The sequence below is a fragment of the Pan troglodytes genome, chromosome 5, assembly GCF_028858775.2.
Source record: "Pan troglodytes isolate AG18354 chromosome 5, NHGRI_mPanTro3-v2.0_pri, whole genome shotgun sequence".
Classification (NCBI taxonomy): Eukaryota; Metazoa; Chordata; class Mammalia; order Primates; family Hominidae; genus Pan; species Pan troglodytes.
The window spans coordinates 53,122,042-53,139,357 of record NC_072403.2 but is presented as its reverse complement, the minus strand read 5'-3'; the positions used below and the strand labels follow the sequence as shown (position 1 = coordinate 53,139,357).

Sequence of the window (17,316 nt, the reverse complement as noted above, 5' to 3'; positions counted from 1 at the left end):
AACACAGTTTATGTTTTATTACTTCCCCCCAATGGAATGTAACCTTCACAGAGAAAGGGATTTTGTTTCACTTGGCATTTTTTCACTGCCATATCTCCTGTACCTAGAAAAGTGTCTGGCACAAAGTAGGCGCTCAATAAATTTTTGTTGAATGAATAAGTTAACAGCTTCAGATATTTGGGATAGCTTCAAAAACAGACTAAGATAAGCAGGAAGGAGGGATGTTTTTGTTTTGTTTTTTGCCCAGTGGAATGAAATAAAAGATTATTCATTTTCCTCACAGTATCAGTGATATTTCTTCCATTTGGAAAATTGTCTACTGTTTTGATAGTTTATCGTTGGAAAACATGTTGTCCATTTACTTCAAGAGATCTTTGCACAGTGTTTTTTGTTTTTTTTCTTTTTCTTTCTTAGTAGTCCCCAAGGTTCATCTGAGCTTACGGTTATTGTCTATTAAACCTTCAACTAGATAGTGATAAATTCTGCTTCAGAAATAATTTTTTGCAGCTAAAGTAAAATCTAAACAGATCTTCTAACTTTTACACCTCAATTAGGGAAGGACTATTTTTAACCTGGGGCATACAAAGTTCCTAGCACTAATAAAGCAGTTTCCTGTGTAGTGGATGCACTGGAAGTTACTGCTGTTGGTATACAAATTTTTAACCATGCTGTCGTATACTGGTTACTATGAAACACAGGTACATGTGGGTATGTTGCTTTTAGGAGCACTTACTCTGTTATTAGGCTGGAGAGACCACAGCTTGGACAGCTGATCCCAGCAGAAGGATTTTGCTGCAGTGGGAGAATCTGGGAGAACTTTCCCGCTTATGAGCTCTGGCCACTAAAGTGGACGTAGTGGATCACTCTCAATGGGAAGAGGGCACTGGCAGAGGGAGAGGCCGTTGTACAAGAACAGGGTCCCTGGGAGCCCAGGTTTCACCCAGTGGTGAGCATAGGACACCATAGAACTGTTGTCCTTTCTTTTCATTATTATAGAGGCTAGAGATCTGGCAGGGCCACAAGGCTAGGGTGTGTGTGGGCCTGGGGCCACTCAGGTTCTCAGTGGCTTAGGTTACAGAAGCTAATGAGATGACAAATGGTGAGGAGGGTCAGTCAAGAGGGCAGGGATGACAAAAAAAGACTCTCATTCATTCATCCAAAGATATTTGTGGTATTCCTCTGACAGGTGCTGGGGATGCTGCTAGTCAAAGCAGTGTGATCTTGGGCTTGGCCTCAAAGGCATCTTGGAGGACAAGACCATTGTATGTGGAACATCAATTCCAGTAATGCTAAAGCCAGGCTTTTATTCCAATTTCTGACTTTGACATATGTTGCTTTGTATAGTTGCTGTATGTGCTGTGGCCATCTTTGTCCCTGTATCTGCAGCTTGTAAGGTTATGGACACAGTGCGTGCCTGTTAGGAGCATGTCTTTTAGGGAGGTTTGGGGGGGTGTTAGAAGGGAGGCTGTCTTGAGTTCATGTCTCCCGTCTTCCATGTGTACATCTCAGGAGACTGCTGTGTGTTGAGAAACTGGCACAGGGATAACTGTGGAGTTGTCTGTCCTGGGAGGAGGTTGTGTATTAATTGCCTCCCTGGGAATTTTCTCATTATTTGTCCCTTTACACCTCTCTTTCTAGAAGAATAATGAGAACTGACATTACATGTAACAAGATGTGTTGGGGGTGATTGAATCTTTTTATATGATGAGTTTGATACCATCAAAAAGTTTATAAACCTGTCTCTTAGATGCACCCATTCTGCACGAAGCCTGGTTGTGCAGCATGAAACTGAGTGCTATGTTGTATAGTTCCAGGCAGCCTTTGCTTCCTCCGGCTTTGTCTTCACTGTCCTTTATACCTCATCCAAGGAGGGCTTTGATATGGGTTCTCAGTGATGACATTCATTCCAGATATTTATCTCCAAAAGGAAAACAGCCTTCACATTTTCTCTAATTATAAAGGTCAATTTGGGTTTTTATTAAAAGAGAAGGAACCCATTTTTGCATCCTGAAGCTGATATTCAGCTTTTAAAAAATGAGCTTCAAATTAGGATTGTCCCCCAGATAATATGTAATTCAAGGTTTTATGATGCACTGGAAATTGCCATTTCTTCCATAATAACCCAGTTTATCAGCTCATACCTCAGTTCTTGAGCTCTCCTGCTGGGGATCAAGTCAGTACCAGCTCACTTGGAAGAACCCATTGAGTACTGCTGTGATGCCCTGCATGTGGCAGAGGTAGTAGCAGCAGCATTTTTCCTTCCACATAAACCCTCCTGTGGATGACTTCAGCCATCTCCTAACATGTACGTGTGAGGTTCCAAGAAACACAGGAAGCCGGGAGTCTGGTGCTTGGCTTCATTGTTCAGCACCAATAATCCCAGTGCTAAAACCTGTGTTTGTACAGAACTCTTCCCATCTTTTAGGTTCATTGGCCCAATGACACTTGTCCAGGCAGAAATGGACAGGCAGGGGAAGCAGAGCCGAATTGTACTGATATGCCACCCTAGGAGTCTTTAATACTTGATCGCATAAATCTCCTTAACCACTCTACCAGATAAGAGGGGGTGTTTCTATTTTACTTAAGTGAAAAGTGAAATCTGAGAGGTTGCCACTTGCTCAGGGTCATGCAACTAACAAGTCACAAATCTGGAGTTTGAAACCATATCTTGTGACTACTACCAATGATCTTCCCACTACCTGATCCTTCCCATCCTCATGCTTTTCTCCAGCGGCCAGGGCCACCTTCTCAGATAATTCCTAACTAGTACAGCCTCGGATGTATAGGGCTTGACTCCTTTGATGACCTCCTCAGAAACTTCATCCATTCTCCAGAGCTCCAGGATCTGGCACCACGGGAAAAGGCAATGTTGGCAGGGCACAGTGGCTCACACGTAATCCCAGCATTTTGGGAAGCCTAGGAAGGTGGATCACTTGAGGCCAGGAGTTCAAGACCAGTCTGGCCAACATGATGAAACCCCTTCTCTATTAAAAATACAAAAATTAGCTGGGCCTGGTGGTGCACACATGTAGTTCTAGCTACGCGGGATCCTGAGGCCAGAGAATCTCTTGAACCCAGGAGGTGGAGGTTGCAGTGAGCCAAGATTGCACCACTGCACTCCAGTCCAGCCTGGGTGACTGAGTGAGACTCCGTCTCAAAAAAAAAAGCAATGTGATATTCTATGCCCCTGTCTATCAGCCCTTCAGTGGGTTGAGGGTTGTGTTACTTTTCAATGTAAGGAAAAAGACACTTGGCATCACATCCAGTTAAACAATTTAGATCAATTCAACACATAGCTCCTGTCACCAGTCTTGACAAAAACCCTGGGAACTCTGATGGGACAGATGACTGGGCATCCTGCCAAGCAGAGAGGTGGTCTCCATGTCACTTACTGTCATTTCACATTGAGGTTAATAATTGGGGTGGAAACTTTCATTGTCGTCTGAGTGTGGTTTCTTTTCTTTTAATGAAATGCTTTTCTAAATCTTTATGCTATTTGACAGTCCTACCCAAGGTCTCTTTAAATTGCTGTAATTGCAGGGGCTGGGGAACTACAGCCTGTAGGCCATATCCAGCCTACTTTTTTTGTAAGTCGAGTTTTATTAGAACACAGCCACATTCATTTGTGGTGTTGGTGGCTGCTTTCATGCTCCAACAGAGCTGAGGAGTCATGACAGAGACTGTATGGTTTTCAAAGCCTCAAATATTTACTGCTGTCCTTACAGGAAAAGTTTGCTGACTTCTCTCGTTCTCTCTCTTTTTCTCTTTCTTTTAGGGTATCATAGATTTAAAGAAAGGAAATAAAGGGTGCAGTGGCTCACTCCTGTAGTCCCAGCACTTTGGGAAGCTGAGGTGGGCAGATCACTTGAGGTCAGGAGTTTGAGATCAGGCTGGCCAACATGGCAAAACCCCGTCTCTACTAAAAATACAAAAATTAGCCGGGCATGGTGAACACCTGTAGTCCCAGGTACTAGGGAGGCTGAGTTGGGAGAATCTCTTGAACCTAGGAGGCAGAGGCTGCAGTGAGCTGAGATCACAAGAAAAGAAATAAAGTCCCTGGGGAAACTGTTCCAGTGTCTATTAGGTGGTGCAAAAGTTACTGTGGTCTTTGCCATTTTGGTGACCAAAAAAAAAAACAAAAAAAAAACACAATTACTTTTTTTTTTTTTTTCTTTTTTTTGAGACAATTTTACTCTGTTGCTTAGGCTGGGGTGCAGTGGTACAATCCTGGCTCACTGCAACCTCTGTCTCTCAGGTTCAAGCGATTCTCCTGCCTCAGCCTCCTGAGTAGCTGGGATTACAGGTGTGCACCACCACGCCTCGCTAATTTTTTGTATTTTTAGTAGAGACAGGGTTTCGCTATGTTGGCCAGGCTGGTCATGAACTCCTGGGTCAAGGGATCCACTCACCTCAGCCTCCCAAAGAATTACAGGCATAAGCCACCCGTCCAGCCCACAATTACTTTTGCACCAACATATGCTTGGTCAGTAATAACAGACCAGGAGGCAGCACACACACTGTGGCCAGCCTTGAGTGCGTTCATCCTAGGCTGGATGGCCATGCCAGAGGAGAATAATTCCAGCAAATAATAATGTTCCTCCACTGCATCACATTCCCTATTAACCACAATTGAGGCACCACTAACTGGGTGGGTGACCTTGCACTAGTCACCAACCCCAACATGCGAGTTCCTTGCCAACAAAATTGAACACTTAACCATGTGTATTTATGAAGTATATATAAACACATCTTATATATGTGTATGTTATATAGATAGTTTAAAAAGGAATAGTAAAATAAATCTCAAATAAAAGTAATAACATGAAAAGAAAACCCATTTCTCCACTGTCCAGCCTAGGAAACAGAACTTTATGAATACCTTTGAAATCCCTTCTGTGCTCCTTCCCCCTCCCCAAAGAGGTAACTATCTCAATTTGGCAAATCATCCTCCTGCTTTTCTCTGTAGTTGATTGTTTTCTTTTGACTAACACTTTTTCCTACACAAGGAAGGCATTCAAACCCCAGTCTGGTCTCCTCACTGGGGTTTTGTGATAATGTGCTAGACTAAAAGGTTGGTATCCCCTGAGGGAGTCATTGATTTATCTTTGATTTATCAACTCCACGGTGGGAGAGGACAGCAGTGAAGAACATTGGCGACCCCAGCCAGTTCATGGAGTTGACTCCATGTTTTCATAGTAGAGAATCTAGTTGAGAGAGAGAACAAGATGAAACCTGATTTGTAGGCCTTAAATTTAGCTTCCAGTCCATTTTAGTTTATGGGAAATTTCATTGTATCTATTCTTTGTGGGTTTTTTTTTCTTTTTTTCTTTATTTTGTGGCTTAAAAAAGGATAAATACAGTACTGGGTTTTGGAAGAAGGAGTGGTTGTTAAACTTAAACCTTTTAAACTCTGTAATTACTTCGTAAAGGCCGTGTATTTGCATCTGAAATGCATTGAGCCTTAAGTTTAGTGCTCTGTGTATGGAGCTTTCATAATGATGGGAACACTTCCAAAAATAAAGTAACTCTATAGAAAATGTTAATCAGCTTATCCGCAGTGACCCTAGTGAGTTTCTCCATTGTACACATGAGGAAATGGACATGACAGTTAGAGGTTTGCCCAAAGCCACTGTCATCGGCATTATGAAGATTTAAGCAATGGTCCTACTTACCAGAAAACATGGTCATGTTTTCATGTAAGACACTGTGGACCTTAGTCAAATTGATCTAAATTAAGATTCAGGGACTAACAAGACTTTTGGTGTTTGGAAGAGTCTACCACATCGATCACAAAAAGCTGGCTTATTCCTTAAAGTTACCTGCAGGGTTTTAAATCAGTTATGGGTTTTCTGAGGAGTCTATTTGCTTGAAATCAAAAGCTCTGTATCTGACTAAACATTGCTTGGAAAACTGAAAAGGACTTGGTTCAAGTAACTTCACACTGCCAGGGAAAACTGTGAGAAGTACAGTAATGACTCAATTTGTGGCATCCTTTTTTAATTTTTTGTGGCATTCTACTTTTTTTGAGATAGAGTCTCCCTCTCTCACCCAGGCTGGAGTGCAGTTGTGTAATCTTGGCTCACTGCAACCTCCCCTCTGGGGCTCAAGCAATCCTCCCACCTCAGTCTCCCAAGTAGCTGGGAATATAGGCCTATGCCACCATACCCAGCTAATTGTTGTATTTTTTGTAGAAATGGGTTTTCACCATGTTGCCCAGGCTGGTCTCAAACTCCTGGACTCAAGCGATCCACCTGCCTCAACCTCCCAAAGTGCTGCATTACAGGTGTGAGCCACCCTGCCCAGCCATTCTACTTTTATAGTTGACAGGAAAACAGCCTTCTACTAGGAACTGATTTTTGAAAACCATTTTCAGTGGATTGGTGCAGAATGTGTATACAGTCTTCCACATCATCTGCCTCAATAGGATTGCCTGGCAGAGTAAGAATGCGTGTTGAGGAGCCACAGCGTCCTTCGTTTTTACAGAAACTTTTATAATTATTATTGTATTTATTAGCAATAATTGATCATTTTATAAATATTTTCCTGAACAACTGATGGGTGCAAAAAATATTTTTATTTTTTTTCTAGGAAACCTTTGATTGAGAAATCAGAACAGTAAACCCCTCTTTATTCTTCTCTTTTCCTTTCTCTCCTAAGCCTCACTTGGGAATGTGACCCTATTTTTTTTATTGAGCAGTAAATATTTTTTAAGATATTGTTAACTATAACAGCTATGTTGTCAGGGCAGGTGAGCGTGACCTCATTCAAAGACATGATATTGGCCAGGCATGGTGGCTCACGCCTGTAATCCCAGCACTTTGGGAGGCCGAGGCAGGCAGATCACCTGAGGTCAGGAGTTTGAGACCAGCCTGGCCAACATTGATGAAACCTCATCTCTACTAAAAATACAAAAATTAGCTGGGTGTGGTGGTGGGTGTCTGTAATCCCAGCTACTTGGGAGGGTGAGGCAGGAGAATCCCTTGAACTCGGGAGGTTAAGGTTGCAGTGAGCCGAGATGGCACCATTGCACTCCAGCCTAGCTGACAAGAGCAAAACTTCATCTCAAAAAAAAAAAAACAAAAAAAACCAAAGACATGACATTGATTCAGAGGACTCACTCACCCGTTGTAGTAAAATACCAGGGCCCTTACTATAAGGGTGATATATGCATCCCACATGTAAATCCTGGCAAAGCCAATGTGTAATTGCAGAGAGAAGACGCCATAAAGAGAGAGACACCAAAGTGAGCTACTCAGGGAGAGCCTCCCCTCACGAACGGTTGGTGCCAGGTGCTTATCCTGAGTTTTTGGATCTTGAGATTTGATTTTTGCATTTCACCAATTTCATCATCACCATTTCATCTGTTCATTAGATCTGGGGACCACAGATGCACACTCACTGGGTTTTCAAGTGACTGCTGAGCCAGGATGATAATATATTGAATCACTGGGGACAGCTGTCTGTCAGACTAACCAGCCATGGTCATTATAAGCCAAGGCATTTCCTTCGTCTTGGAAGGTACCATCGATACTGTCACATTTCATAGTGGTTACACATACAGGATTTGAATTACAAAACTGGTGAGTTGGGTTCAATAACCAACTCACCTACCTTTGTGATACTGGGCCAGTAGCCTAACTTTTCTAAGTGTATTTTTTTTCTTACCTGTGTAATTGGAATATTAATGCCTTATAAAGATGTTCAGTGAGCTAATGCCTTAACATAATACCTGGAAGATAATAGCTATTGTTATTATACAGTCATTTTGGCTGCTGTCCTCATTATAACTATGCAAGTCAAGTTGGAAGTCTGAATAATGAATTAGAAAATTGCTTGTTGAACATGAATTTGAGCACAACTTAGGTGTTCTTCAGGAATGCTTCTATTGGCCTGGAACAGCTGGGCACACTGTTAGTTGATATAAAGGACACCATTCCCAGAATTTGAAAACCTTTTACCTAGACAGTTCTGGGTAAAGTCCATTACAGTTTTAATTTGCAGCTTCCCTTTTTCTAAATGTCATGAAGTCACCATGTTTTTAGATGGGAGCCTCTAACTTACTTTGTTACTATTGTATTTAGTACGGTAGTCCTCCCTTATCCACAGTTTAGCTTTCCAAGATTTCAGTTGCCTGTGGTCCACTGTGGTCCGAAAATACTAAATGGGAAATTCCAGAAATGAACAATTCATAAGTTTTAGATGATGCACTATTCTGAGTAATGTGATCAAACCTCACATTCCTGTACCATGCTGCTGTGTCCTGCTGGGGAAGGGAATCATCCCTTTGTCCACCATATCCATGCTGGAGACCTCACCTGCCTGTGAGTCACTTAGTAGCCGTCTAGGTTATCAGATTGACTGTCTCAGTACTGGTACCACAGTGCCTGTGTTCAAGTCACCCTTATTTTACTTAATATTGGCCTAAAGCTCGAGAGGAGTGATGCTGACAGTTTGGATATGCCAGCGGCCATAAAGTGCTTCCTTTAAGTGAAAACATGAAAGTTCCCCACTTAATAAGAAAAGTCAATTGTATGCTGAGGTTGCTAAGATCTACAAGAAGAAGGAATCTTCTATCCATACATTGTGAAGAAGGAAAAAGAAATTCATGCGTAGTATGTATAGGGCTCTGTACCATCCATGGCTTCAAGGCATCCACTGGGGATCTTGGAACTTATCCACCCCTCTCCTTCAACAAGGGTTTATTACTATAGTAACAGAGGAATCACCATGAATACCTTATTTGGGTTTGGCTTTCAAAACATCTTTTTGGGTCTGATTTATTATAATTCCATGATCATTCCTTCTTCTGGTTCCACACTCAGGAAGTGAAATTTGTATGAGGGTACCAGCTAGTCCACAAGATGAGCTGCTTGTGCCAAGTGCTTAAGGGAGGCAATGCATTCCTTTGACATACAGCGATAGGAAAGCGTGCCTCTTCTAGTTCATTCATTAAAGCAGAGCTACCTTATGTAAGAAGCTTCCCTTACAAGCCCTCATTTGTTTTTTATTTTTTCTCTGGTGTAGGTATCGACATCCTGAAGCTTGTAGCAGCCCAAGTGGGAAGCCAGTGGAAAGATATCTATCAGTTTCTTTGCAATGCCAGTGAGAGGGAGGTTGCTGCTTTCTCCAATGGGTACACAGCCGACCACGAGCGGGCCTACGCAGCTCTGCAGCACTGGACCATCCGGGGCCCCGAGGCCAGCCTCGCCCAGCTAATTAGCGCCCTGCGCCAGCACCGGAGAAACGATGTTGTGGAGAAGATTCGTGGGCTGATGGAAGACACCACCCAGGTAATGGAGCCCTGGTTGTGTGTTGTTACCACCGACCTATTGCCCCTATGCTTCAAATTTTATCAGTTGTATGGGAACAAAGAAAAATAACATATTCGGTGGATAGGCACACACACACACACGCATACGCCTGCACACACACACACACCCTACCTTCTAGGTTGGGGGTTCTCAGTGGCCGTCCATTAGAATCATCTAGAAAACTTTAAAAAAAAATACTGATGCTCAGACTCTACCTGCAGACCAGTCACATCAGAATCTCCAGGGGGCAGAGCGTGAATCAGTATTTGTAAAAGCTCTCTTTGTTACTCCATTTACAATCTCATTTTGCATGACACACTTTGAACAAAACCAAGAAAAAATACTTTTTACTACACCGCCTCTCCTCCAGAGGGTGTTTTTGTGATGTGGCTTATGAAGGCAGCATTCTTGCCTCCTGAGGATACAGGTGGTGCTAGCGGCAGTTGATGACAGAACTGATTCTCCTCCTTGGGTTGTTCCGTGGAGCACATCAGATGGGAACTGAGGGGACCCAGGAGTGTGATTTCTTTATAGCTAATAAGCCCTGGCTTTGGAGCCAGACAGCGCTGGATTTGAATCCTGGCTCTGGTACATATTAGTTTAGGTGATGAAGGGTAAGTTACTTCAACTTTCCTTGCCTCTGTTATTCACATTTTCAAGCCTGCTATATAAGATTAAGATGAGAAATAAAGCATATAAAATGCCTGACTCATTGAAAGTGTTCTACAAGTGGTAGTTACGACCATGATGTAACTCATTTTACTTAGCCTTTCTTTAATTGTATGTACTTCCCTGAAAGGCCATGAATAAAGTTCAGATTTGGATATTGAATCATATTTTCCAGAGACTTCAATTCAGGTTTCAGAACATATTCCCAAAGTAAAGAAAATGCTGCCACTAAGACTAGATAAAACCCACTTAAGATTTAAAGGGCCGGTCTGTGTTATTATTCCAGTGGTCCAAATTTGTTACCTAAAAGAGCTAGGTAGAGATTTTTTATGACATCAATTCAGTTTACTATCATTCTATATCACATTTTGTGTATCAAAGGATTCCATTTTGCATACTTTATACTTATGTTTAAGTATACTTTATGTACTTAAGAAGTCCAAATGCTTTTATCTTTTTATACTGATAGTGCAGTAATTCTTGACAATTGATGTAATCATTTATCAGGTGAATCTTTTATCCAAGTAACTGGATAATAACAATTTATAGGTGCTAATTGACTTTGAAGGTGGTCTTTTAAAGCTCTGGCATATTTTTAACTTCTTTGAAGTGTGGAATTTCAGAAAAAAATACTTATTAATAGACCCAAGTGATAAACATTCAGAGGCATACACCAGTGTCTTATGACTTTCTAAGAAATAATTTAGGTGTGAAATATTATTCACAAGTAAAACTAGGCTTTAAGTAGCTGGATTTGGGGGAAAGCGAGGGAGATGTTAACCCTCCAATTAAGTAAAATGGCGGCGGTTTGAATACAGGGAGTTTAGAGGCAAAGCATTGCCATGCATTCTTAGAGACTGGCTTTAAGGAGAGAGCTGGAAGACAAGCCTAAGGCTCAAAGAAGGATTTAGATACGTGAGAATAAGTCGCCTAATGTCCTTGATGATGCCTAAAAGAAAGATAACATATGACTGATGCAAGGTTAGGATTTGGTTAACCCAAACCTGTGGTGGGCCCATGGAAAAATAAGAAGGTGAGAGTGCATGTCAAAAAGAGTGATTCATAATAAAATCATTAGGTCAACGAATGAGAGAACAAAGCACCTTCTTCCTAAGTGCCAAACTCTTGTACACTTTAATTATTTCCTTCCCCTTATCTCTTCTATAATACCAAAAGATTCTAATAGTAGCTATTTTTTGTTGTTTATTTTTTGAGAACAGTAATGTCAAAGCACTCTACAACTTTCTCTTTGGTTCTGCTATAGCCTTTGAGTTATGATGGAGGCTGAGAAGGCAATATTAAATTTTTCATTTCACATTTCAACAATATACATCAATGTCTAGCAGCGTTTTGGATTCAGCTCTAACTCTAATTTTAATAGCCAATGAACATGGATTTTTGGCTGCCGGTTCTTATTACAGGTTGAGTATCCTTTATCTGATATGCTTGGGACTGGAAGTGTTTTAGATTTTGGATTTTTTCAGACTTTGGAATATTTGCATATACATAATAAGGTAGTTTGGGGATGGGGCCCAAGTCTAAACATGAAATTCATTTATGTTTCACATATACCTTATATACATAGCCTGAAGGTAATTTTATACAAAATTAGAAAAAGTGTATGCATGAAGCAAAGTTTGTGTTAAGTACTCATGTGTGGAATTTTCCACTTGTGGCATTATGTTGGTGCTCAAAAAGTTTTGGATTTTGAATTTTTGGATTAGGGATGCTCAAGTGGTAATTGCACAGTATATTACTCTCTGTCCATAGTTTATTTCTGAAATTTGTCCCATCTAACAAGTGAATCAGAAGGCAGGGGGCTTAATTGAGACTCCTTATTCTCATCCTGTGATGGGCTTGTACTCCCTGTGTATGGTGGTACTGCTGGGGATTTGGGGCTTTGCCCCAGGAGTTATTGGACTCTTAATGGGTAAAAATGACTATTTTTTTTCAATGGTCAATGTTTTTTCTCTTCATAAGCCTGAAAGTGCCTATGTTATGTTCCACTAAAAGGATTAGCCCTGGTGTGGCTCTTTGTTGCCTCTGTCAAGAACAGCCGGTTCATTATTAACCATGGTGGCCTATTAGCCATTTTTAAATTAAACCCATTCAGAGTCTGACTCTTTCTTTATCTGAGGTATGAGCTGTATTTTTCAGCACCCTCTTCTTTCAAGTTCAATATCTAAACTGAACCCAGCCTTCCAGAATCATAGCTATTCTTCCCTTCTGGGACATGAGCATTTGGAATAAGCAGCAAAACAGTGGGATAATAGTTGTAAGTTATTGCAATTTTGCCAAAGCTATTAAAAAACAAAACACTGCCCTAATACAGCATTCCAGTTTGTATGTTATCTCTTTTCCCATCCTTTTAATTTGATTTTTTTCTCTGTCTTTATTTAAAGAATGTCTCTTATAAGAAGCATATATTTCAGATTTTTTTCTTAAATCTAGTCTGATAGCTTTTGATAATTAGAGAATTTCAGTTTGTTTACATTTTTATGTAATTATATAATTGCTTTTTAAATGTAATTTTTAAAATGTAATTACTCAAAGATTTGGGTTTAAATCTACCATATCTTTGTTTTCAATTTGTCCTGTCCTCTTTTTTTATTTTTTTCTCTCTCCATCTTTTCTTGCTTTCTCTTGGAATAATCAAGTATTTTTTCTTATTCCATTTTTCCTCTGTTAGCTTGTTAATTTCACATTTTTTACTTCACTTTTAAGGGATACCCAAGGGATTACAACACACATGCTTAATTATGAGATATAAGCAATAAATGTGTACTTCTTATCATTTTACAGATACTACAACCTTAGAAGACTTTAATCCTATTTATCCTCCTCTTATACTTTGCTTTTGTTTTCATGAATTTTAATGTTACACTTTTAATACTGCTAAAAGGCAGAGTTATTACAGTTTTACACAGTCAGGAGTCACACAGATTTATCTGCATATTGATCTTTTCCATTCTTAACATTCTTAATACCTTCCTCCTGGAGCTTCAACTTCTACCTGAGATAATTTTTCTTTTGCCTAAAGAATACTTCTCTGTGTAGGTTTCCAGCAGTAAACTCTGTTTTTGTTGGTCTGAAAAGTGCCTATTTATAAATAAATAAATTGCATTATTTCACCTTAGTTTTTGAAGGATAGCTGGAAATAAAATTCTAGCTTGCCAGTTATTTTCCTTTAGTCCTTTAATGCCTGGGTTTAAGTTTCCCCTGCTAACCAGCAAACGAGAGGATGTGATTTTATTTTTAAATCTATATTACATAACACATTTTGTGCACAGTATTATAACAGGCACTTTGGGCAATGCAAAGATGAGTAAGACAAAGTCAATGCCATCAAGGAAGCTTACAGTTGGATGGAAGGAAGAAGTTTACACATACTTATATAATCTGAAGGAGTAAATCCAAGAGGTTGGGAGGAGGAATGTGCTGGATCGCCATCTAACCAGCCAGTAAGGCTCCGATTAGAACATCAGTATGGAGACGTGTGCCGGGTTAAATCCCTGTCCTGGCAACATAGTCATTTTAGGGACCCTGAGTAAATTACTTGGCCTCTCTGCCTCAGTTTCTTCATGAGACAATAGGAACAACATGAGTGCCTGTCCTATGGGTTACTCTGAGAATGAGGTGAGTGTGACCCACTGTAAGCATTTGTCAGATGTTGACTATTAAGAGTTGCAATTATTTCCAGGCTCTGGAGGCAAGAGAGATGGAAGAATGTTCCTAACTAGCTAAAACTCATACACATAATGGGTCTTTTAGATGCTGAATACTGAGGGTCACTTAGTGTTGGGTGGGGATGTTCACCCAATTCCAGGACTGCTGAAAGCAGGTGGCCGAGCAGGAAGTGCTATCTGGGTTCAGTGCCCCAGAGCTGGAAATCCCAGCTAACTGTAGCTATGTGTTGCTTACTGCCTGAGCACATGTTCCTAGGCTGGCTGGAATGTTTTCTCTAGCAAGGGAGATAATGGTCTGCTTCCTCAATAGCTGTCAGAGAAACAAAATTGAGCAAGTGAATTTCTGGTTTTCCTTATGATTTTGTTTTCCATGTTTTTTTTTCGCTCCCCCCTTTTATTTTAGCGCCTTTGTATGTGCAGAGAGACTTAACCAGTGCACTTTTCCCCTGCGCCTTGGCTAGGGTGGGAGGAAAGGAGTCTGTTTCTTCTCCATAGGAAACCCTGGGCAAACAATTTCTCTAACTCTGAGATTTTTCCATTTAAAATGGGAATTACAGAACCTGCCCTTCACACTGTGAGTGGTTATCAAAATTAATTTTGATAATCAAATTACTGTGGGCCATACTAGAGTGAGATATTAAAGTGATGCTTTGCAGCTAGGTTCAGAAGTATTATATCTGTGGTTAGAGTTTCAGCATCCCTTCATTGCTTCATGAGAGAAAGGGGTGGAAAAAGAAATTTTATAGATACTTAAAAAATGATGGTATTAAAAACAACCACAACAATTTAAAATAATATAAATTGTTACTTTAGCTGTCTGCTTTGATCAGAGATTCACAAATGTAAAGGACTGATGTTAACTAGGAAGCGGAGTGGAGAATCAATGCTCTACTTCTTATCTCTCCTTCCATAAGATTAAGCAGATTAAAACTACACTATAATTTCACAACCAGTAGACCCACCGCCAATGTTTTGTGGTGGTTGTTGTTGATTTCTATATAATAGAATGATTCTTTGTTAGGATATTTTAGTCCTTTCCAGAACCACATAGGGGACCTATGTCTCAGGAACAGAGCATTTGTGCACTTAGGCACTCTCTCTCTCTCTCTACTATAGTAGACTCTGTGTTGGATCCTGGATGGCTTTGCTCTGTATAATCAACTCGGAGAATCCCAACAGCTAGAGAAGTACTGGGCCTTCTATTTTGGTGAGAGCAGCACTCCTGCCTCTGCTGCAGAGGGAACTACAGTTACTGATTTTTTGCTTACCAGCTGCAGGATGCAGCTGTCCTTATCTACGGGTCTGACTGAGACCAGCTATTTTCAGAAATTTAATACAGTGAGGACGAGTTGAAGCAAATACCAGCTGTACATTAACTGTTGGCTTTTTGGCTATTCAAATTAGTCTTTGTCATTAATTTTCCAATTTGTCATCTCTTAGAAATTAGGGATTCTTGTCCTAAGACCTGAGGACCTAAGGTAACAGCTAAACTTGCATGTATCTAGCAGCTGCCCTCTGCCGTGTTACCGCAGCATGGAGGGTTATTTAAGGTCAAGTTACTTAATTCATGGGGTGTGACTGCGGGCTCTGGGGAACTTCTGGGGTGGTGAGGAGAAGAAGACATTATAAAGGGATTGCTGACACACATAGAACCAGGAACATTTAGTGATGCTTGTGTTTAAAGTTGTCATTGTGCACAAAGGAGCAATGTTTATAAATAGGCTTTAGATTTTTAATGACATTTCAGGCTGTTCTATTTATTATCATGGTCCAAAGTTTCATTCAGTTAGTTGACAACCTTTTGTCAAACACCAGCTGTGAGCCTGGTACTGGGTAAAGAAGAAAAGTGGTCAATGCCTTTCAATAACTCACTTGTGGTGATGGAGACACATGTGCAAATAATTATAATTCAGTGGGATAAGCAAATGTTATAATAGAAGTGTGCATGAGGAATTATAAGCATCAGGGTGAAGAAGTACTCAACCTGCCAAAAAAATACATAGAAAGCTAGAGCAGATATATATTTGTCCATTTGAAAGTCACTTAAAAAAATCAGACTAGTTTTTTTTCAAGACTATGTTTTGGTCTTCTTTCCTGAAACTTTCACATTTGGTTTCTGCCTAGGAAGCCCCACCTGCTTTTTCATATTAAGGGCTTCTCAAATCTTTGACTCTGCAAAGAACGTCTGTTTTACTTACATCCTTGTTTTGCTCAGTAGCAAGCTTTTTAGAAACCCTTAACTGTTCTGTAATATTTAAGGTATAGAAATAAGGTTTTAATATCCCATTTCATGTCACGTGCTAGATATTGAACTTTGAATCTCCAGGAACTACTAGAAGGAACTGACAAATTCAAGAATTTGACTTTGTCTCTCTGAATTGGGTTTGAATTTTGTTTTTGCCACTCACTATGTGACCTTGGGCAAGTCCTATACAGTCTCCAAGCTTTGTAAGTGCTTTGTAAAGATCTTGCTGAGAAATAGAGGTGAGTGTAAATGCCCAGTCCTGCACTTGACATAGAGCAGGGGGCTCAGTAAATCTTAGCAACTATTTTCTGTGTTGGAATTTGAATTCTACATTGTCCTTTTTTTGACTTGACAGCAAATGCATTATGTTTTCAGTAAATGCACATTAAGTTGAAATCAGCATTTGCTAAATATCTGTTGTGTCCCAAACACTGTCTGGGTGCTCTATAGCTGGTTTATTTAGCAAGCTTCATGGTCCTGAGAAGTATAGGTGGGTATATTCTAATTAAGATAGTGATATGGTTTGGGTCTGTGTCCCTGCCCAAACCTCATGTTGAATTGTAATTCCCAATGTTGGAGGTGGGGCCTGGTGGGAGGTGACTAGATCATGTGGGCAGATTTCCTGCTTTGGCGCTGTTCTTGCAATAGAGTTCTCACGAGATCTGATTGTGTGAAAGCATGTGGCACCTCCCCCTGTCACCACTGCTCTGACCATGTAAGACATGCCTGCTTCCCCTTTGCCTTCTGCCATGATTATAAGTTTCCTGAGGCCTCCCCAGTCATGCTTCCTATACAGCTTGCAGAACCGTGAGCATATGAAACCTCATTTCTTTATAAATTATCCAACTTCAGGTATTTCTTTATAGCAGTATGAAAACTGACTAATACAGATATATTACTATATTTCATTGAATCCCTTGTCAATTGTAAGATATACCATTGTCATTATGTATTACTGAGAAAGAAATAAAATACTGTTAATTATAATTGTAAGAGACACCCCTATTTCAGAGATGTTAAAATGTGAAAAAAATATGCATCATAGAATTTTAATAAATATAGTAGTTGAGCTTGCTGTATGCAGATCGTAAGGAGAAAAGTCTAGGAAACAGATTCTTGGGGTCTTTATATTAATGTACACTCCCTCCCGAACACACACACACACACACACACACACACACACTTCTTCTTAGTATTGCCTTTAAGGTTGAGATAATTCAACACAGACAATTTATTTAATAGATTATCAGAGCACCCATTATGTATTGAGCCCTGTACCAGGCACTGAGATACTAAATGAAACAAAACAAAACACAAAGCAGAATCATCCCTTAGGATGCTGACAGTTTTATAGGAGGGATAGATATGTGAGCCAGACTTGAGAATATATTCTGTGAAGCTGCTA

General features: G+C 40.3%; 1 protein-coding gene across 1 annotated transcript in view; it reads left to right on the top strand.

Annotated features, from left to right (window-relative positions):
* TNFRSF21 (TNF receptor superfamily member 21) overlaps positions 1-17,316 on the top strand; it is a 78,594-nt gene that overhangs the window by 47,465 nt on the left and 13,813 nt on the right. Inside the window, exon 4 of the mRNA XM_001145645.7 lies at positions 9,025-9,290. Coding sequence (XP_001145645.4) covers positions 9,025-9,290 — 266 coding nt within the window. The remainder of the gene's footprint in view (positions 1-9,024; positions 9,291-17,316) is intronic.